At 47.1% G+C, this 23,567-nt stretch overlaps 1 protein-coding gene across 3 annotated transcripts; it reads right to left on the bottom strand.

Moving 5' to 3' along the window:
• Nucleotides 1–1,325: 1,325 nt before the first annotated feature.
• Nucleotides 1,326–22,291, bottom strand: ENTREP3 (endosomal transmembrane epsin interactor 3). Of its 3 annotated transcripts, XM_077463809.1 has the most exons (12): nt 22,019–22,291; nt 13,992–14,048; nt 12,878–12,988; nt 12,667–12,792; nt 9,330–9,437; nt 9,075–9,235; nt 8,250–8,349; nt 8,086–8,170; nt 3,576–4,133; nt 3,101–3,185; nt 2,735–2,975; nt 1,326–2,498 (listed from the first exon to the last, which is right to left on the bottom strand). In XM_077463809.1, the coding sequence occupies exons 1-12, from the start codon at nt 22,289–22,291 to the stop codon at nt 2,325–2,327; spliced, it is 2,079 nt and encodes a 692-aa protein (XP_077319935.1). In that variant the 3' UTR covers nt 1,326–2,324. The 3 variants fall into 3 exon arrangements, with proteins under 3 accessions (XP_077319935.1, XP_077319933.1, XP_077319934.1); XM_077463807.1 differs by lacking the exon at nt 1,326–2,498 and having other exon boundaries at nt 2,741–2,975; nt 3,114–3,185; XM_077463808.1 differs by lacking the exons at nt 1,326–2,498; nt 13,992–14,048 and having other exon boundaries at nt 2,741–2,975; nt 3,114–3,185.
• Between the last annotated feature and the right edge of the window lie 1,276 nt (nt 22,292–23,567).

Here is a 23,567-nt window from a genome sequence, read left to right as displayed (position 1 = left end):
CGGCCATTGCTGAAAGTTATGGATGTCTCCTATAATATATGGAGGACCTCCAGGGGACAGTCATTGCTCAACCCTATGGTGTCTTCTGGGGGACCCCTGAAGGCCACCAATTATGTTCCATTTAATCGGGGGAGATCCGTTCTGTTCTCGGGATCAGGAAGGAATCTGTTCCTTATGGGATCTGATCGATGTACATCTAATGGAGATCCATCGAACGTTCCCAGTTCTGAGAATTCTGCACGGCTACAACTTAAAGGTTTCTTTAGCTACCTAAAGTGACCATACACTGTACAATCTGATTGTACAATCTCCTTTACATCTACCATAAAATCAGTAATACGGGAGCCTGCCTGATTGTATGCAAATGGAATGAATTGTTGAGATGTGTCTTCATATCGGTGGGGCGTTGGTAGATCTGCAGACGATTGTACAATCAGATTGTATAGTGTGGGCAGCTGTACTGTAATGAGGAATCTACAGGGTGATCATCGATAACGATATATATAACTCAACGTACCCCGAGAGATCAGTCGCTCCCCCTTTTTCTATCAACCAATCACTCGATTGTGTCATTCGGGCTTTATTTCCACCTTAAAGAGACCCTGTCACCGACCCCACTGGGGGAAGTCGTGAACCTGATATGCTCCACCCACACATGATGTATTCACCTATAATACTCCAGCAAAAGGCCATTCCCCAGCCCAGTCCCACCTCTACTGGGAGTGACTCATTTATATAGCCCCTCCTCATCTGGGAGTGGCTCGTTTATATAGCCCCTCCTCATCTGGGTGTGGCTTGTTTATATAGCCCCTCCTCATCTGGGAGTGGCTCGTTTATATAGCCCCTCCTCATCTGGGATTGGCTCATATATATAGCACCTCCTCATCTGGGAGTGGCTCGTTTATATAGCCCCTCCTCATCTGGGAGTGGCTCATATATATAGCACCTCCTCATCTGGGAGTGGCTCGTTTATATAGCCCCTCCTCATCTGGGAGTGGCTCGTTTATATAGCCCCTCCTCATCTGGGAGTGGCTCATATATATAGCACCTCCTCATCTGGGAGTGGCTTGTTTATATAGCCCCTCCTCATCTGGGAGTGGCTCATATATATAGCACCTCCTGGGTTACATATAATATTATGGGGAGACATTAAAATGATTGGTCGGGTGACAAGACCTCTTTATAATGATTGGTCAGGTGACAGGACCTCTTTATAATGATTGGTCAGGTGACAGGACCTCTTTATAATGATTGGTCGGGTGACAGGACCTCTTTATAACGATTGGTCAGGCTGGAAGTCGTTCGGACTGATAAAAAGACGAGAATTGTTAAATGTGAAACTTTTATTGTCAATATACACAGAGGAGCGCCAATTCCCACCACAATCTGCGCTCATTTCCCGTCATCCAATCCGTCTGCTCCGCCCCCAACCACACCCTCCAGTCCTGTCTGAAGAGTCGCCGAAATCTGCCAGTCCCGGAAATCTTCCCACAAGCCCAGGAAGACAGTCCTCCGCCCAATTTCCTCCTACCCAGGGCCTTGTTCGTTGGGTCCGGCTTCTCCAGATTTGCCGAGGAGGAGATTGGACAGATCGGATTGTACGGTGGTGGATTGGACAGACCTGATTGGTCGAGGAATGCTCAGTAACAGAATTCTCAGATGAAAAGGGCAAATTTATTTCCTCGGGGGCGGAGCTTCTTATATAGCGACTGGAAGGAACTCCCCTGCGGACCGATATATCAGTGTTCCACCCACAATGCACTTGGTAGGGTCATCTCTAGAAAGCGGCTTTCCCGGGGGATGGGGGGGGGGGGTGGAGTCACATGCGTATAAAACCTAAGGGCGGTCCAGCTCCCGGCATGCAGCAGGTTTTCCCACAATGCACCACAAGGGCATCGACATGCATTTCGGATGTGTTGGGCGCGGGTCCCACAGGCTTCTACGAGATGCAATCACATGCATTGACCGCTCACCGACCAGATATGGAAGGGAATGAAAACGCACCAGATGGATGGGAGGAGCCCAACAATTTTTTTGGAGGCTGATGCACCAATCACAGCTGTGAATGCACCTGGCACGTTTGTGACTCAGAAGGAAGAAGCTGAAATCGGTGGTCGGTGGTGTCTCAGCAAGAAGTTCCATCACGGTAAAGCGCCCCGCACAGGGCGGAGGCGCCACAGCTGAACGTTAGCTCTTCTGTAGCAGAAACTGAGCGTTGGAGGCGGAGACTTGGCTGAGGCGGGGCGGTCTCAGGGACGGTAAGGTCACTTATTGTGCTGTCTCCTCTCGCTGTGCCGGGCTCCGGATGGTCCCTTCGTCTCTCCTCACACCGCGCTCTCTTTTGGCGTCTCGTTCAGGCTGCGAGGACGCCGGTTCCCTCGCCGACCGCCAGACAGAAGACGGCGGAGAGATGAGGTGGAGCTGAGGTCTCCGCAACTGTGCATGGGCGTCCTGGTGGGCCGCCTCTCGGGGTCCAGGGGGAGCGGACTCTTCAGAGGCTGAAAAAGAGGACAAACAAGAGCGGTCAATGCCCAAAAATGGCAGAAATGGCTTCAACTAACCCCACCCACCAGTCACATGATCACAGACCAAAGGGACCCTCAGGAAGGACTATAGTGGGCTCTTTGTTCCTGTACAATGGACCCATAATGGCCCAATGATCTCACAGAAGACTACCAGTGAATCACAGAGGGGGTTCCCCACCTTACAAGGACATAGTCCCACCCCCGCTCACCTGCTTTGTGTTGTCTCCGCCCTCTTTTAGGCTCCTCCAGGATCGGTTCAGGAATCGGGCCATGAGCATCCGGGGGTTCCGCCCTCCCTTCAGGTCTCCGAGGGACAAAGCGCCACTTCTCGAAAGCCGCTGGACCGTCCGGTGAGTCACCAGGAAGCGATTCTTTCCAGCTGAACCTGTGCGCAGAAGTAAGGGGAGGTCGGCCGGTGGGGTCTGCGTAGGCCGGCTGTGGTACACAGAGCTGAGGAGAGAGAAAATGAGTCACAAACTGGGGAGCAATTTATGAAGAGCAGCCAAAATCCGGCACAACTGGACGGTGACAAGACATTCCAACCGGAAACTGCTATTGGCCATCTCCGAGTAAGCTCCTCCTCCTTACCTGCAGCATCTACAGAGGAGAGGGAGAGGCCGTCCTCTTCTAGAACCTTCATATAATCCACATCCCCCAAATCTGCAACATAGAAGAAGGAATATTGGACGCCGAGTCAATGCCACCAACAAACCATTGAGAATATTACACTGTGACATCATCAGCCAGGGGCGGATGGTCCTTCCCCCAGGATGCAGAATTACACTGTGACATCAGCAGCCAGGGGCGGTTTGTCCTTCCCCCAGGATGCAGAATTACACTGTGACATCATCAGCGTGGGGCAATTGGTCCTTCCCTCGGAATGCGGAATTATATTATAACATCATCAGAAAGGGGCGGTTGGTCCTTCCCCCGGAATGCGGAATGATATTATGACATCATCAGCGAGGGGCGGTTGGTTCTTCCCCCCGGAATGCGGAGATTTCTGCCAGCAATGTAAAAGGATAGAGACTACATACAGTTGTCACTCACCTGTCTGGAACATGGAGGAGATACCAGGGTCGCTGTGTGAACGGACTACAAATCGAGGCACCGGATTGGTGCACAATGCTTTAGGTCGTGTGTTCTCGCTGTATCGGCGGTGGGGGCAGTCCGGAGTCTGGCAGGGAGAGGAGTGGTGGAGGGAACACCCTGAGCTTCGGCTTAGCTCTCGTGCACGAGGGACTTTCCCCTTTACTCGCAGCTCAGGGAAGCACGGACCGACCAATGTCCCCATACTCTCCAGCCGGTTACAGCTATGTGTGGTGCCACTTCCTACAGTGGGCGGAGGGTCCTGGCAAGAGCTGGGTGTGGAACAGGAGAAGGAGCGCCCTCCTTTAATCTGGGGAACTGACATCTCCTCAAAAGGCCCCTGCAGGCTGAGGGTGGGGCTCTGCTGGTGGTGTCCACACTGACCGCAGTCCACGCTCAGACAGTAGTCAGCTCGGCTACGCTGAATAGAGCGATATAAGATGTAATCCACAGACCGCACCGAACCCTGGACATCCAGCAAGACGGAATCTTCCGAAGGGCTGCTGTCCTCTGCAAAAACTAAAGAGAAACACCACCATCATCCAACACGGGTGGGGCACAGAGTAGAGGGAATACTAGGAACACTGGGTGACGAGTCCACCAGCTGACCACCATTACTACTCCTCCCTTCATCAACCCACATTTCTGGCTAAACTTAGTCTATCACCTTCACCATCCCACCCTTACTGCTAAAGCTTGTCTACTATCTCCACCATCCCACCATTGATGCTAAACCTAATCACCTATTTCCACCATCCCACCATCACCGCCAAATCTAGTCTACTATCTCCACCATCACCGCCAAATCTAGTCTACTATCTCCATCATCACCGCCAAATCTAGTCTACTATCTCCACCATCACCGCCAAATCTAGTCTACTATCTCCACCATCACCATGAAATCTAGTCTACTATCTCCACCATCACCGCCAAATCTAGTCTACTATCTCCACCATCACCACCAAATCTAGTCTACTATCTCCACCATCACCGCCAAATCTAGTCTACTATCTCCACCATCACCGCCAAATCTAGTCTACTATCTCCACCATCACCGCCAAATCTAGTCTACTATCTCCACCATCACCGCCAAATCTAGTCTACTATCTCCACCATCACCGCCAAATCTAGTCTACTATCTCCATCATCACCGCCAAATCTAGTCTACTATCTCCACCATCACCGCCAAATCTAGTCTACTATCTCCACCATCACCATGAAATCTAGTCTACTATCTCCACCATCACCGCCAAATCTAGTCTACTATCTCCACCATCACCGCCAAATCTAGTCTACTATCTCCACCATCACCGCCAAATCTAGTCTACTATCTCCACCATCACCGCCAAATCTAGTCTACTATCTCCACCATCACCGCCAAATCTAGTCTACTATCTCCACCATCACCACGAAATCTAGTCTACTATCTCCACCATCACCGCCAAATCTAGTCTACTATCTCCACCATCACCGCCAAATCTAGTCTACTATCTCCACCATCACCATGAAATCTAGTCTACTATCTCCACCATCACCATGAAATCTAGTCTACTATCTCCACCATCACCGCCAAATCTAGTCTACTATCTCCGCCATCACCGCCAAATCTAGTCTACTATCTCCGCCATCACCGCCAAATCTAGTCTACTATCTCCGCCATCACCGCCAAATCTAGTCTACTATCTCCGCCATCACCGCCAAATCTAGTCTACTATCTCCACCATCACCGCCAAATCTAGTCTACTATCTCCACCTTCACCGCCAAATCTAGTCTACTATCTCCACCATCACCGCCAAATCTAGTCTACTATCTCCACCATCACCGCCAAATCTAGTCTACTATCTCCGCCATCACCGCCAAATCTAGTCTACTATCTCCACCATCACCATGAAATCTAGTCTACTATCTCCACCATCACCGCCAAATCTAGTCTACTATCTCCACCATCACCGCCAAATCTAGTCTACTATCTCCACCATCACCGCCAAATCTAGTCTACTATCTCCACCATCACCGCCAAATCTAGTCTACTATCTCCACCATCACCGCCAAATCTAGTCTACTATCTCCACCATCACCGCCAAATCTAGTCTACTATCTCCACCATCACCGCCAAATCTAGTCTACTATCTCCACCATCACCGCCAAATCTAGTCTACTATCTCCATCATCACCGCCAAATCTAGTCTACTATCTCCACCATCACCGCCAAATCTAGTCTACTATCTCCACCATCACCATGAAATCTAGTCTACTATCTCCACCATCACCGCCAAATCTAGTCTACTATCTCCACCATCACCGCCAAATCTAGTCTACTATCTCCACCATCACCGCCAAATCTAGTCTACTATCTCCACCATCACCGCCAAATCTAGTCTACTATCTCCGCCATCACCGCCAAATCTAGTCTACTATCTCCACCATCACCACGAAATCTAGTCTACTATCTCCACCATCACCGCCAAATCTAGTCTACTATCTCCACCATCACCGCCAAATCTAGTCTACTATCTCCACCATCACCATGAAATCTAGTCTACTATCTCCACCATCACCATGAAATCTAGTCTACTATCTCCACCATCACCGCCAAATCTAGTCTACTATCTCCGCCATCACCGCCAAATCTAGTCTACTATCTCCGCCATCACCGCCAAATCTAGTCTACTATCTCCGCCATCACCGCCAAATCTAGTCTACTATCTCCGCCATCACCGCCAAATCTAGTCTACTATCTCCACCATCACCGCCAAATCTAGTCTACTATCTCCACCTTCACCGCCAAATCTAGTCTACTATCTCCACCATCACCGCCAAATCTAGTCTACTATCTCCACCATCACCGCCAAATCTAGTCTACTATCTCCGCCATCACCGCCAAATCTAGTCTACTATCTCCACCATCACCATGAAATCTAGTCTACTATCTCCACCATCACCGCCAAATCTAGTCTACTATCTCCACTGTCCCACCATTACTGCTAAACATAGTCATCAATCTCCACCATCTCACCATTACTTCTAAATCTAGTCTACTCTCTACATCAGGGTTTCTCAACTAGAGTTCCTCCAAAGGTTGCTAGGTGTCCCTTGAGCAATTTCTGCCTCTCAGATAAGTTCCCACTGACACCATTGATCTTTTTAGCTTTCTGTAAGGGGGTAATTCTTCCCAATCACCACAGCTGTAAGGAGCATTCCTCAAACCGGCTATCACACAATGTATCATGGGTTGTAGATATAGTCATTTTTAGCAAAGGGTACCCCCAGACCAGAAAGTTACTTCAAGGGTTACAAAGGTTGAGAAAGGCTGCTCTATATCATCTCAATATTATCATTAAAGCTAATCTACTATCTCCACAATCTGATCCCCCCACTAAACCCAGTCTACTATCTCCACAATCTCACCATTAACACTTAACCTATTCCACAATCTCCAGCATCTCATCATCACCACTAAACTTAGTCCACTGTTTCCACCATCTCATCATCACCAATAAACCTATTCTAGTATCTCCAGCATCTCATCATCACCACAAAACCTGGTCTACTATCTCCACCATCGTATCATCACCACAAAACCTGGTCTACTATCTCCACCATCGCATCATCACCACAAAACCTGGTCTACTATCTCCACCATCTCATCATCACCACAAAACCTGGTCTACTATCTCCACCATCTCATCATCACCACAAAACCTGGTCTACTATTTCCACCATCGCATCATCACCACAAAACCTGGTCTACTATCTCCACCATCGCATCATCACCACAAAACCTGGTCTACTATCTCCACCATCGCATCATCACCACAAAACCTGGTCTACTATCTCCACCATCGCATCATCACCACAAAACCTGGTCTACTATCTCCACCATCGCATCATTACCACAAAACCTGGTCTACTATCTCCACCATCGCATCATCACCACAAAACCTGGTCTACTATCTCCACCATCGCATCATCACCACAAAACCTGGTCTACTATCTCCACCATCGCATCATCACCACAAAACCTGGTCTACTATCTCTTCTCCACCATCCCACTAAACCTAGTCTACTATCTCCACCATCCCACTATTATCACTAAACCTAGTCCACTATGTCCACCACCCCACCAAACCTAGTCTACTATCTCCACCATCCCACTATTATCACTAAACCTAGTCCACTATGTCCACCACCCCACCAAACCTAGTCTACTATCTCTGCCATCCCACTAAACCTAGTCTACTATCTCTATCATACAACCAAACCTAGTCTACTAGCTCCCCCATCCCACCATTACCACTAAACCTAGTCTACTATCTCCACCATACCACGATTACTGCTAAGCCTAGTCTTCTATCTCCACCATCTCACCCTAACCACTAAATCTAATCTACTATCTCCACCATCCCACCAAAACTAGTCTACTGTCTCCATCATTCCACCATTGCTGCATAATCTAGTTTGCCCTCTCACCATTCCCATCATGTCCAATGGAGTCCCCCTGGTCAAACGCACTGTGGCTGGAATTCTGGTGGGCCTGGGCATCATACAGAGTGGCCTGTAAATAATGAAAGAGTCCAGATAATTTCACCAAACTGACAGCTTTGTGGATCAGAAGATGAGTGCAGAGTTCTTACCTGGCTGTCCTCCCGAAGCCCCATAACACTTTCATAGGAGGGTGGGAAGTCTGTGGGGTAGAGCGGGATGGGGCTGTCCATCGAGCCATTGTACGTGATGCTGAAAAGACATAGAGAAGGGTATTTGATGCATTCCTTCAGAGATTTCCACAGCTGTCTGAATTAAAGTATCACTCTTTCCAAAACGAATAGATTTATTATGGGTGGATGCTGGTGAGCTAAATCACCCATTGGTGGCTCCAGCAATGACGTCTCCAACCCACCCACTGCAGTAATTACAAACCCAAGAATGCAATTCATGTTCATTACAGTTGGAAAAGTGAGACTTCACTGAGGTCTGGACTCTGGTGGAAAATCTCAATACTGGGTTTCTAAAGACATGAAAGAATTCACCAGGTGACCCAAAAACACACCAACATTCACTCGTATTTCAAATATCAGATGTGACCAGACTCGAAAAATGTTCTGTGGAGACATCTTCATGGGGCCTTCATCTCAGTCTCATTGGTTGGTTCCGTGTGATATTCAGGATTGTGGGCTTGGTCTTAAGACGTCCAATGTCACATCTAAACGACTATAACGGGATACGGTGACACATTGGTGGTGATGTGAGATGTGAGCGAAGATTTGACACAATGGGGAGTAGAAGAGAAGTCCAAGGTGTGAGCAGAGGAAGGACGCAAAATTGGGCCAAGCTGAGGCCTAATGAGAAGATATATGGGAGGACTGAGGAGTCCCTCATATACTACACCGAATATTCTGAATGTCGTCTTCACAGACAACCAAGAGGGTCCCCCCATCTATTAACCAGCCGGGGTCACTTACCTCTGTGCGTCAGTCTCGGAGCTGCACGTGTACTCTGGAGGGTAATATGGTGGAGGTGGCACTGGAGGAATGAACTCCTCGCATTCAATCATGCTCTGCAGGATGGTGTCCTGGGGGGTGAAGCACTCCAGGTGGATGGATGTGGATCGGTGGGGCGCCAGCTGTGAGAAAGAGAAGCCATTATTTGAGTGTGTGGTCTGGAGAAAGGTAACCACGATGGAAGGTGTATGTGTGCACGCATGGTATGGGACTTACAACATGGATGACATCCAATGAGAAAATCTGAACGCAGCAGATGACAGCGGAGAGGGTGCAGATAATGGTGGAGAAGATGGTGAGGCCACAAACACTAAACAAGAGATCCTACAAACACACAGAGAAGTGTAAGTGAGAGGCGCATACCGCCACGGGCAACTCACCGACAGTAACAGCCTGAGACCCGGGTGCACGCAATGTGATGGGGGCAGTTCCCAAATATAGAGGAAAATACAGAGACTGGATGAGAATACAGAGGAGAGATCAACACAACACCCATATTTCTGCCATCTGTGGACTCAAGACCCCCTGACTGACACTCTATGACATCAGAACTGACAATGAGGGGAGCCCACCCACCAAGGAGATGCCAGAATAATACAAACCCATTGTCCCAGAACTATACCGGAACCCTGGGACCACCCTGACTGTCCCTATAAGAGGAGAAGTACCCCATTGCCATCTGACTGCCCTCCCCACCCTGATTCTCTGCCCCCGTGTCTTCACCTTCAATATGTACAGCCAGACAGAGAAAATGAAATCCCTTCACTCACCTACCTCCATCCTATCCACATCTCTTACCACCTATCTTTATCCTCCTCTACGCCCACCACCTACCTCCTTCCCATTCCATCACACCCATCTCCATCCTTTCTCCATCACCTACTTCCATCCTCTCACAATACCACCTACCTCCCTCATTCCCACCACCTACGTCCATCCTCTCCCCATCTCTTACCACCTACTTCCATCCTCTCACAATACCACCTACCTCCCTCATTCCCACCACCTACGTCTATCCTCTCCCCATCTCTTACCACCTACTTCTATCCTCTACCCATCTCTTACCACCTACTTCTATCCTCTCCCCATCTCTTACCACCTACTTCTATCCTCTCCCCATCTCTTACCACCTACTTCTATCCTCTCCCCATCTCTTACCACCTACTTCCATCCTCTCACAATACCTCCTACCTCCCTCATTCTCACCACCTTCTTCTATCCTCTCCTCATTTCTTACCACCTACTTCCATCCTCTCACAATACCTCCTACCTCCCTCATTCTCACCACCTACTTCTATCCTCTCCTCATCTCTTACCACCTACTTCCATCCTCTCACAATACTTCCTACCTCCCTCATTCCCACCACCTACGTCTATCCTCTCCCCATCTCTTACCACCTACTTCCATCCTCTCACAATACCTCCTACCTCCCTCATTCTCACCACCTACTTCTATCCTCTCCTCATCTCTTACCACCTACTTCCATCCTCTCACAATACTTCCTACCTCCCTCATTCCCACCACCTACGTCTATCCTCTCCCCATCTCTTACCACCTACTTCCATCCTCTCACAATACCTCCTACCTCCCTCATTCTCACCACCTACTTCTATCCTCTCCTCATCTCTTACCACCTACTTCCATCCTCTCACAATACCTCCTACCTCCCTCATTCTCACCACCTACTTCTATCCTCTCCTCATCTCTTACCACCTACTTCCATCCTCTCACAATACCTCCTACCTCCCTCATTCCCACCACCTACGTCCATCCTCTCCCCATCTCTTACCACCTACTTCCATCCTCTCACAATACCACCTACCTCCCTCATTCCCACCACCTACGTCTATCCTCTCCCCATCTCTTACCACCTACTTCTATCCTCTCCCCATCTCTTACCACCTACTTCTATCCTCTCCCCATCTCTTACCACCTAATTCCATCTTCTCACAATACCTCCTACCTCCCTCATTCTCACCACCTACTTCTATCCTCTCCTCATCTCTTACCACCTACTTCCATCCTCTCACAATACCTCCTACCTCCCTCATTCCCACCACCTACGTCCATCCTCTCCCCATCTCTTACCACCTACTTCTATCCTCTCCCCATCACTTACCACCTACTTCTATCCTCTCCCCATCTCTTACCACCTACTTCCATCCTCTCACAATACCTCCTACCTCCCTCATTCTCACCACCTACTTCTATCCTCTCCTCATCTCTTACCACCTACTTCCATCCTCTCACAATACCTCCTACCTCCCTCATTCCCACCACCTACGTCCATCCTCTCCCCATCTCTTACCACCTACTTCTATCCTCTCCCCATCTCTTACCACCTACTTCTATCCTCTCCCCATCTCTTACCACCTACTTCTATCCTCTCCCCATCTCTTACCACCTACTTCCATCCTCTCACAATACCTCCTACCTCCCTCATTCTCACCACCTACTTCTATCCTCTCCTCATCTCTTACCACCTACTTCCATCCTCTCACAATACCTCCTACCTCCCTCATTCCCACCACCTACGTCCATCCTCTCCCCATCTCTTACCACCTACTTCTATCCTCTCCCCATCTCTTACCACCTACTTCTATCCTCTCCCCATCTCTTACCACCTACTTCCATCCTCTCACAATACCTCCTACCTCCCTCATTCCCACCACCTACGTCCATCCTCTCCTCATCTCTTACCACCTACTTCCATCCTCTCACAATACCTCCTACCTCCCTCATTCCCACCACCTACGTCCATCCTCTCCCCATCTCTTACCACCTACTTCTATCCTCTCCCCATCTCTTACCACCTACTTCTATCCTCTCCCCATCTCTTCTTCCGATTCCCCATCCCATCCTTTCTCCATCACCTAATTCCATCCTCTCCCAAACTCCCAATACCACCTATCTCCAGCCTCCCCTATACCCAACCTACCCCCATCTTCTTCCCATTCCCCACCTACCTCCTTTCCCCATCACCTCCCTCCATCCTCTCCCAATACCCCTATCTCCATTCTCTTCCCAACCCTCACCACCTACCTCAATTCTATCCCAATCTTCTATTTAAGCTTCCCTCTTTCACCTTCAAATTGCCAACCATGAACCCTCATTCTCTTCACATCCTCCACTACCTACCTTTATCCACAGCACCTACCTGTATTCCTCTCCCCATCATCTAGCACCTACCTCCATGCTCTTGTCATCTCACACCACCTACCTCTATCTTCTCTTCATCATCCACCACCTTTCTCCATTCTCTTTCCATCCCACATCACCTACCGCTATCCTCTACCATCTCCACCATCTACCTTCATCCTCTCCCATTTCTTCACCACCTTCCTTCATCCTGTCCTCATTCCCCACCACCCACCTACATCCTTCATCATCTTCCCATCATCCATTACCTACCTCCATCCTCCAATGGTCCTCCCCCATCCACTACCACTTATCCGCATTTCCCTTCAGCACACATTCAGCCTCCACCTTTAATTCTATTTGCCCCAGTTCTCCCACCAGGTACACTAGCATGACAAAATGATGGTAAGTCACCTTCAGTGCGGTGCGGATGCTGTCACATTGGTGATTGGGGTACAGGGTGAGTTTCTCCAGTTCCCCACAGTCAGATGGCGCCTCCGGCTGGATAGCGGGATGGCAGCAGATGCACCAATTGTTCTCCTGTAGGTCAAAGACAGATCAGGGTCAGGTGAGTGTAGAGTGTGAGGGGGCGCCGGGCACCACCACCACATTGGTGCACACTTACCTTCTTACAGGAGTTGAAGGATTTCACCAGCTGCCCATTCTGGCAGGACAGGATTGACCCTGCAAGGCACAGCATGACACTCAGGGCGCTCAGCAAGGTGAACACTGTGACCTGCAACACATACATCAGTACTGAGTATAGCTGGATGCACCCAGAATCATGGGACATACCTGAGACCCATACAGGAACTGAACCCCAAACTCTCCTGTTGCTGAACTACACCCCCAGCACACCCTCTGACCCTTCCTGTGTATGGATACTCTGTCCGTATTCTGTCATAAAGGGACAAAATTGTGGAAAGAGCCGGAAAACCCAATGTCCTTACTTGGATCTGAGCAAATGATGGAGTATGCGGGCATTCTAACCTCTGAACAAGTTCTTCCAAATATAAAAATTGGGCCATTGTCTGAACTCAAAATTCCACCTTCCTCAGAACTCTGCAGCTCAGTTCCCTTCTTGTGATGCAATGAAATGGTAGAAAATCTTCTGGGAGGTTTAGTGCAGGGGTCTCCAAACTTTCAAAACCAGGCCATCATTAAAAATATTTGCCTCCAGTAGAGATTTCTCCTCTTCCTTCACCAATCCCCTCCCGCCCACCCATTCTATGTTATTAGATGGAGTTCGCTCAGGGTTTCGAACTCTCAGCCCCATCGTACAGCCAACCCTTATTGTGTGCTATGAGTCCTCTGAGCCATCTCCTCCTCACACAGGACAATGTGATCAGCACCCAAGTTCTCCAGGGCTGGGACTGGTGGTTGGAACTGGCGGCATCTCACCATCTGCAACACTTACCTCCCAGCCATCTTGTCCTAACATAGCATGGCATGCTTGTTTTATTGAGAGTAAAAATATAACCTGTAGACTAAAACTCAAAGTTTTAAGTCACAAGTTTCCCTCCATAACCCTCACAGAATACCCCCCAATGTACAGAATTCATCAGCAGGGACTTTCCCATCATTGAGTGACAGCTCTGCTGAGGCTTCACTCCATGGAAATTCTACTTTTTCCACCTGCTCTACAGTCTGTAATACCCCCTACCGACCACCAACATGAGACCTCCCCCCCCAATACTCATCCATACAACATCCATCTCATCCCCACCCCGTGTACTCACCATCAGTGTTAAGGGCTTCTTCCATGAGATGCAGCCAATGAGGCCTGAAACAGCCAGCTGAGGGGGAGGAGCGGGAGGAGAGGGCACAACCGGTGCAGGGATTTGGAGGAAAAGTCGGGGAAAGGCAATAGGAGGGATACAAATCAGGGGGAATTGAGTTGAACAGTTGGTGGAATTGAAGGGAATGTGGAATGAGGGAAGCCATTAACGAGGAAACCAGCAGAGGGTGGGTGAAGGGATGAGAAGATGGGCGGTGGTTGGATTAGTCGGGGGGATCATATGGGGCAAAATTGATGGAGGAGATTTAGAAAAGGGTCAAGCAAGCCAAAACACAGATAGAAGGAACAATTAGGTGGGTAGACATCAAGGAAAGGAGAGAAGGAACAATTAGGTGGGTAGATATCATGGAAAGGATAGAAGGTACGATTAGGTGGGTAGCCATCATGGAAAGGAGAGAAGGTACGATTAGGTGGGTAGCCATCATGGAAAGGATAGAAGGTACGATTAGGTGGGTAGCCATCATGGAAAGGAGAGAAGGTACGATTAGGTGGGTAGCCATCATGGAAAGGATAGAAGGTACGATTAGGTGGGTAGCCATCATGGAAAGGATAGAAGGTACGATTAGGTGGGTAGCCATCATGGAAAGGATAGAAGGTACGATTAGGTGGGTAGCCATCATGGAAAGGAGAGAAGGAACGATTAGGTGGGTAGCCATCATGGAAAGGAGAGAAGGTACGATTAGGTGGGTAGCCATCATGGAAAGGATAGAAGGAATGATTAGGTGGGTAGCCATCATGGAAAGGAGAGAAGGAACGATTAGGTGGGTAGCCATCATGGAAAGGAGAGAAGGTACGATTAGGTGGGTAGCCATCATGGAAAGGATAGAAGGAATGATTAGGTGGGTAGCCATCATGGAAAGGAGAGAAGGAACAATTAGGTGGGTAGCCATCATGGAAAGGAGAGAAGGTACGATTAGGTGGGTAGCCATCATGGAAAGGATAGAAGGAATGATTAGGTGGGTAGCCATCATGGAAAGGAGAGAAGGAACAATTAGGTGGGTAGCCATCATGGAAAGGAGAGAAGGAACGATTAGGTGGGTAGCCATCATGGAAAGGAGAGAAGGTACGATTAGGTGGGTAGCCATCATGGAAAGGATAGAAGGAATGATTAGGTGGGCAGCCATCATGGAAAGGATAGAAGGTACGATTAGGTGGGTAGCCATCATGGAAAGGAGAGAAGGAACGATTAGGTGGGTAGCCATCATGGAAAGGATAGAAGGTACGATTAGGTGGGTAGCCATCATGGAAAGGGTAGAAGGAACGATTAGGTGGGTAGCCATCATGGAAAGGAGAGAAGGAATGATTAGGTGGGTAGCCATCATGGAAAGGATAGAAGGAATGATTAGGTGGGTAGCCATCATGGAAAGGATAGAAGGAATGATTAGGTGGGTAGCCATCATGGAAAGGAGAGAAGGTACGATTAGGTGGGTAGCCATCATGGAAAGGAGAGAAGGTACGATTAGGTGGGTAGCCATCATGGAAAGGAGAGAAGGTACGATTAGGTGGGTAGCCATCATGGAAAGGATAGAAGGAATGATTAGGTGGGTAGCCATCATGGAAAGGAGAGAAGGTACGATTAGGTGGGTAGCCATCATGGAAAGGATAGAAGGAATAATTAGGTGGGTAGCCATCATGGAAAGGAGAGAAGGTACGATTAGGTGGGTAGCCATCATGGAAAGGAGTGAAGGTACGATTAGGTGGGTAGCCATCATGGAAAGGATAGAAGGAACGATTAGGTGGTAGCCATCATGGAAAGGAGAGAAGGAACGATTAGGTGGGTATCCATCATGGAAAGGAGAGAAGGTACGATTAGGTGGGTAGCCATCATGGAAAGGAGAGAAGGTACGATTAGGTGGGTAGCCATCATGGAAAGGAGAGAAGGTACGATTAGGTGGGTAGCCATCATGGAAAGGAGAGAAGGTACGATTAGGTGGGTAGCCATCATGGAAAGGATAGAAGGAATGATTAGGTGGGTAGCCATCATGGAAAGGATAGAAGGAATGATTAGGTGGGTAGCCATCATGGAAAGGAGAGAAGGTACGATTTGGTGGGTAGCCATCATGGAAAGGAGAGAAGGTACGATTAGGTGGGTAGCCATCATGGAAAGGAGAGAAGGTACGATTAGGTGGGCAGCCATCATTGAAAGGAGAGAAGGTACGATTAGGTGGGTAGCCATCATGGAAAGGAGAGAAGGAACGATTAGGTGGGTAGCCATCATGGAAAGGAGAGAAGGTACGATTAGGTGGGCAGCCATCATGGAAAGGAGAGAAGGTACGATTAGGTGGGTAGCCATCATGGAAAGGAGAGAAGGTACGATTAGGTGGGTAGCCATCATGGAAAGGGTAGAAGGAACGATTAGGTGGGTAGCCATCATGGAAAGGAGAGAAGGTACGATTAGGTGGGCAGCCATCATGGAAAGGGTAGAAGGTACGATTAGGTGGGTAGCCATCATGGAAAAGAGAGAAGGAACGATTAGGTGGGTAGCCATCATGGAAAGGAGTGAAGGTACGATTAGGTGGGTAGCCATCATGGAAAGGATAGAAGGTACGATTAGGTGGGTAGCCATCATGGAAAGGATAGAAAGTACGATTAGGTGGGTAGCCATCATGGAAAGGAGAGAAGGAATGATTAGGTGGGTAGCCATCATGGAAAGGAGAGAAGGTACGATTAGGTGGGTAGCCATCATGGAAAGGATAGAAGGAACGATTAGGTGGGTAGCCATCATGGAAAGGATAGAAGGAATGATTAGGTGGGTAGCCATCATGGAAAGGATAGAAGGAATGATTAGGTGGTAGCCATCATGGAAAGGAGAGAAGGAATGATTAGGTGGGTAGCCATCATGGAAAGGATAGAAGAAATGATTAGGTGGGCAGCCATCATGGAAAGGAGAGAAGGTACGATTAGGTGGGTAGCCATCATGGAAAGGAGAGAAGGTACGATTAGGTGGGTAGCCATCATGGAAAGGAGAGAAGGTACGATTAGGTGGGTAGCCATCATGGAAAGGAGAGAAGGTACGATTAGGTGGGTAGCCATCATGGAAAGGATAGAAGGTACGATTAGGTGGGTAGCCATCATGGAAAGGAGAGAAGGTACGATTAGGTGGGTAGCCATCATGGAAAGGAGAGAAGGTACGATTAGGTGGGTAGCCATCATGGAAAGGAGAAAAGGTACGATTAGGTGGGTAGCCATCATGGAAAGGGTAGAAGGAACGATTAGGTGGGTAGCCATCATGGAAAGGGTAGAAGGAACGATTAGGTGGGTAGCCATCATGGAAAGGAGAGAAGGTACGATTAGGTGGGCAGCCATCATGGAAAGGGTAGAAGGAACGATTAGGTGGGTAGCCATCATGGAAAGGAGAGAAGGTACGATTAGGTGGGTAGCCATCATGGAAAGGATAGAAGGTACGATTAGGTGGGTAGCCATCATGGAAAGGAGAGAAGGAATGATTAGGTGGGTAGCCATCATGGAAAGGAGTGAAGGAACGATTAGGTGGGTAGCCATCATGGAAAGGGTAGAAGGAACGATTAGGTGGGTAGCCATCATGGAAAGGAGTGAAGGAACGATTAGGTGGGTAGCCATCATGGAAAGGGTAGAAGGTACGATTAGGTGGGTAGCCATCATGGAAAGGAGAGAAGGTACGATTAGGTGGGTAGCCATCATGGAAAGGAGAGAAGGTACGATTAGGTGGGTAGCCATCATGGAAAGGAGAAAAGGTACGATTAGGTGGGTAGCCATCATGGAAAGGGTAGAAGGAACGATTAGGTGGGTAGCCATCATGGAAAGGGTAGAAGGAACGATTAGGTGGGTAGCCATCATGGAAAGGAGAGAAGGTACGATTAGGTGGGCAGCCATCATGGAAAGGGTAGAAGGAACGATTAGGTGGGTAGCCATCATGGAAAGGAGAGAAGGTACGATTAGGTGGGTAGCCATCATGGAAAGGATAGAAGGTACGATTAGGTGGGTAGCCATCATGGAAAGGAGAGAAGGAATGATTAGGTGGGTAGCCATCATGGAAAGGAGTGAAGGAACGATTAGGTGGGTAGCCATCATGGAAAGGGTAGAAGGTACGATTAGGTGGGTAGCCATCATGGAAAGGATAGAAGGTACGATTAGGTGGGTAGCCATCATGGAAAGGAGAGAAGGTACGATTAGGTGGGTAGCCATCATGGAAAGGAGAGAAGGTACGATTAGGTAGGTAGCCATCATGGAAAGGATGAGTGTGGGAATCCAGGAGTTGAGAAATGGAAGGCGGACGAGATGAAGAAAGAGATGAAATCAGATTTACTACATTTTTAGGTTTCTCCCAACTTTGGAACATCAATCATCAAGCTGAGCTCACTCTGTGCCAACATCACCCTGCCTACTGGGCACAGAAGACATTCTCAAGACCACAAACAGCCCCAGTAAGGTTGGAGCCAATAAAATCACCAATAGTAGCTTTTAGTAGTACGCCCCCTTGTGGACAGCCTTATCCTGAGGATTATGTGCAGGAGATCACGGGGGACCCCGGGTTTGGAATGATGGATATATCAATGGCCTACAGCAGACGGCACAAAGCTTCCATGGTGTTGTCTCCATCACTGAACTTCAAGGACACCGAGAGCCACCGATTATTTGTAACTTTCCCTAAACCAGCCAATCAGGGTCTTAAAACGTTCTGCAATATATTCACGATCTGACAAGATGCAACCAACCAGGTGTCCCTTCTACACCTCGTCCCGTCACCTCTCCTCTATTTTATATGACTTTCCTCAAATAGACTGTAAGTGACCACTACGCCATCTGCCCTCCTACACCCCTAAAACAGCCCCAGTGGGACGGACTCTCCATGACTCCACCCACAGCTTCTACATTCCAGAGGCTTCTACAAGATGATTGGCTCCTGGAACCCAGAGCTCTCTGTGACTCCACCCACAGCTTCTACATTCCAGAGCCTTCTACAAGATGATTGGCTCCTGGAACCCAGAGCTCCCTGTGACTCCACCCACAGCTTCTACATTCCAGAGCCTTCTACAAGATGATTGGCTCCTGGAACCCAGAGCTCCCTGTGACTCCACCCACAGCTTCTACATTCCAGAGCCTTCTACAAGATGATTGGCTCCTGGAACCCAGAGCTCTCTGTGACTCCACCCACAGCTTCTACATTCCAGAGCCTTCTACAAGATGATTGGCTCCTGGAACCCAGAGCTCTCTGTGACTCCACCCACAGCTTCTACATTCCAGAGCCTTCTACAAGATGATTGGCTCCTGGAACCCAGAGCTCTCTGTGACTCCACCCACAGCTTCTACATTCCAGAGCCTTCTACAAGATGATTGGCTCCTGGAACCCAGAGCTCTCTGTGACTCCACCCACAGCTTCTACATTCCAGGGCCTTCTACAAGATGATTGGCTCCTGGAACCCAGAGCTCTCTGTGACTCCACCCACAGCTTCTACATTCCAGGGCCTTCTACAAGATGATTGGCTCCTGGAACCCAGAGCTCTCCATGACTCCACCCACAGCTTCTACATTCCAGAGCCTTCTACAAGATGATTGGCTCCTGGAACCCAGAGCTCTCTGTGACTCCACCCACAGCTTCTACATTCCAGAGCCTTCTACAAGATGATTGGCTCCTGGAACCCAGAGCTCTCTGTGACTCCACCCACAGCTTCTACATTCCAGAGCCTTCTACAAGATGATTGGCTCCTGGAACCCAGAGATGTCTTTTATTATAATGAGAGACGGCACATTGCTTTCATTTCTGATTCGTTTGTTAAGTTAATCATTTCATTTAGTCATATCTGCTAGAATGATTCTTTTTCTGAATTCCTTTCGTATTTTCATTATTTTCAAATAGATCTGAAATTCTAATTTCGGAAGATGGCTATAGTTGTTCTATTTTATTTTCTACTCTATTCTATTTATTCTTTTCTATTATATTCTTTTATTTTCTAATTTATTCTATTGTGTTTTATTATATTCTATTACATTACTTTCTATTCTATTCTTTTATTTTCTATTTTATTTTATTCTATTCTTTGATTTCTGTTCTATTGCATTCTGTTTTATTCTAATCTATTATTTTATTTTCTATTCTGTATTTTTTCTATTCTTTTATTTTCTATTCTATTCTTCCATTTCTGATCTATTCTATTCTGTTTTCTTCTAGTCGATTATTTTAGTTTCTATTTTATTCTTGTATTTTCTATTCTATTCTATTCCTTTATTTTCTTTTTTTCTATTATTTTATTATCTATTCTATTTTATTATATTATATTCTTGAATTTTTGATCTATTCTATTCTATTCTGTTTTATTCTAGTCTATTATTTTATTTTATTTCTATTTTTCTATTATATTTCATTCTTATATTTTCTATTCTATTCTATTTATTCATTTTTATTCTATTCCTTTATTTTCTATACTAACATTTTTTATTGTCTATTCTATTCCATTTTATTCTATTCTATGCTATTACTTTTTATTGTAATCTATTTTTATTTATTCTATTCTTTTTTTTTTTCTATTTTATTTTATTATATTCTTTCATTTCTGGTCTATTCTGTTTTATTTTAGTCTATTCTTGCATTTTCTCTTCTATTCTATGTATTCTTTTCTATTTTATTCCTTTTCTTCGATTCTATTCTGTTTTATTCTACTCTATTATTTTATTTTATTTCTAGTTTTCTATTATATTTCATTCTTATATTTTCTATTCTATTCTATTTATTTATTTTCATTCTATTCCTTTATTTTCTATACTAACATGTTTTTATTTTCTATTCTATTCCATTTTAGTCTATTCATTTTTATCTATTATTATTATTATTATTATTATTATTATCCATTATTTTTTATTGTAATATATTTTTCTTTATTCTATTCTTTTATTTTTATTTTTTCTATACTATTTTATTATATTCTTTCATTTCTGATCTATTCTGTTTTATTCTAGTCTATTCTTGCATTTCCTCTTCTATTCAATTTATTCTTTTCTATTCTATTCCTTTTTTTTATATTCTATTCTGTTTTATTCTAGTCAATTCTTGCATTTCCTCTTCTATTCAATTTATTATTATTATTATTATTATATTATTTTCTATTCTATTCCTTTTTTTTCTATTCTATTCTAGTCTACAATTTCCTATTCCGTTTAATTCTATTCCATTACTTTCCATTCTATTTTGTCTACTCTATTCTTTTATTTTCTATTCTATTTTTGAATCCTCACCTTATTTATTATTTAAACTCAGATTTATTTTTGAATTGTTCTCTAATTCAAATACATTTTCAGATTCGAATTTGGATAATTCGATTCAATTTGGTTGCAATTCGTTACTTTCGTGAAATCGGAGATTCCGATAAATCCGAATCTCCGAAAATTTTGCCTGAATTTTCGGTTGGTAACAAGACGGATGGCGCGCGTCTAAGGCTCCATCTTTGTTGTCGCCGATGCCTTTACCTCTATGACTTGTTCGGATCCCCTCAGACCTTAAGTCCGGTCCAATACAGACTACCCAGGACGGGTTAAGGACGGGTTAAGGACGGGTCGGAGCTCATCCAGGGGTTGTCTATGACACAGTCAGCGCCGTGCTTGAGCGTGGTAACCCATAGCAACCAGTCAGCCGCCATCTTTCTGGTTGGTTGCGATGAATTGCCTCACTCAATACATCATTTTAGGTCTTTGTAGGTCTCTTTCGGCTTTTAGTGATTTCTTGAAGGCTAAATTCTGAAGTTCTCGGTCTTCTACATCCAGACCTAGTCCTGAGGAAGGGGCAATGAGGAAGGGGCAATGAGGAGAGGGTCGGGACTGGGGGGGGATTTTGAAGACTACAAATTAAATTTGGTTTCCAATTAAAAAACCGGATTCCTCCCACCAGAAGATGCAGAAGAAGACAATCGGTGACAGCGGTGCAGACAGACAAGTGTATGGAGACATTAGTAAAGCCCCCTCCCCCCCCCCCCAACATAGGCCGCCATTACTACTTACAGAGAATCCGGCCCACGAAGGACACGAATGTTTGATCTTCAGATTTGGGGTGATGGAAGCGGTGACCAAACTGAACGTGACGATCAGCACCCCGAGGACGACCTGGACGAAACCCAAGGCCAGCAGGACATGTGACCAAGCCCGGTGGATCCTCAGCTGGGACAGACTGCGGGATGTCCGACCGGTCAGCGAAAAACTGGAATCTGACGGGGAGGGCATAGCGAGGGTGGAAAACGCAGGAGGCCACGATCGAACTCCGAGAGTAGCGTTCATCAGGAAGAGACCCCCAATCCAGCATAACAGGGAGGGGGGTTCACATCAAACCTCCGATGTCTGGTTACATCTTCAGTGCAGATCTCCGGTGGAGGGGGGGGGGGGGATGTGGATTTAACCCTCGGTGGGTGTTTACGAGGAGAGAGTCATCGCATTCTCAGTTCACAAACAAGATTATAAATATTTAAGCGGTTCCATTTAATGGAAATTTAGCACCAGCATGAAAAAAACAAGCAAAGGGTCAGCCGGGGGAGGACACTGTCCGTAGCCAATTTCAGAGGCCCAGTCAGGACACGAGGGATGGCGATTGTCAGCGGTGGATAGGTGGGCATCAGCTCACAATTCGAGTATTGGCAGAGCTACACCTTGGCAGCCAATACACGCTACCGGGAAATGGGAGCCAACCTCAGATTCACATCATTCTACATGGTGGGATGTCTAAGGACAGAAGGTATTTCTGCTCTTCTCACCGGCTGGTCCTCCAAAGTCCTCAACAAACCTCATCACTGGAACAACATCGGCCTCCTCCTGTACGTCTGGCTCACACCGCCAACCAAGAGAAGAAGAGGTCAGGTTCCCCAAGCTTGGCACGGATGGAAGATGGCAGCCTAGACGGTGGGACGACAAGAGACGTGGATTAAACACAGAGGAGGCACAAATCACGATGAAGGATGAAGAGAGGAGGCACAAATCACGATGAAGGATGAAGAGATGAGGATGGCTGGATGGAAGGTCCATGGATGATGGTGGAAAGAAGCTCCGGAGGGTGAGGAGTTTGATGAAATGAAACCTAGACAAGGATGGTGTGATGGTCCAATGAGGACGATGGGGAGAGATCCATGTGGGGGTGACATGTGGGATCAGATAAGGAGGGTTCGGAAGTGTCCTCTACAGAAATACTGGAGAGGAAAATTGTGGAATTGTCTGACCTTTTGTCTTTGCTATCGACCTCCATGAGATCTCCATATAGAACGGTTCTCCAGCAAGCGGCCCTCCATGGTGGTCCCGGGTCCCTTTCTGCTCAAGAGACCGTCGACCATCTATCTCAGGTGGGTCTGGAGCTCCAGTCCGAAGTGGGGGTTCAACATGGAGCTGCAGAAAACGAGGGAGCTCCAGTTTGGCTTCAGCCAGGAGGCTTGGAAAGGGTAAAACTGATGACTTGGGAGATAGTTGGAGACAACAATGAAATATTCGTCTCCTTCCAGAAGATGGAGATCATCAAACTTCAGGGGATAGGGAGCATCTAATTCCAGAGGATAGGGATCATCTAATTCCA

Source organism: Lithobates pipiens, unplaced genomic scaffold (assembly GCF_037356315.1).
Source record: "Lithobates pipiens isolate NorthernLeopardFrog02 unplaced genomic scaffold, aLitPip1_a1.2 Scaffold_30, whole genome shotgun sequence".
Lineage (NCBI taxonomy): Eukaryota > Metazoa > Chordata > Amphibia > Anura > Ranidae > Lithobates > Lithobates pipiens.
The sequence above is the reverse complement of the archived record's forward strand: the minus strand, read 5'-3'. Positions and strand labels throughout refer to the sequence as shown.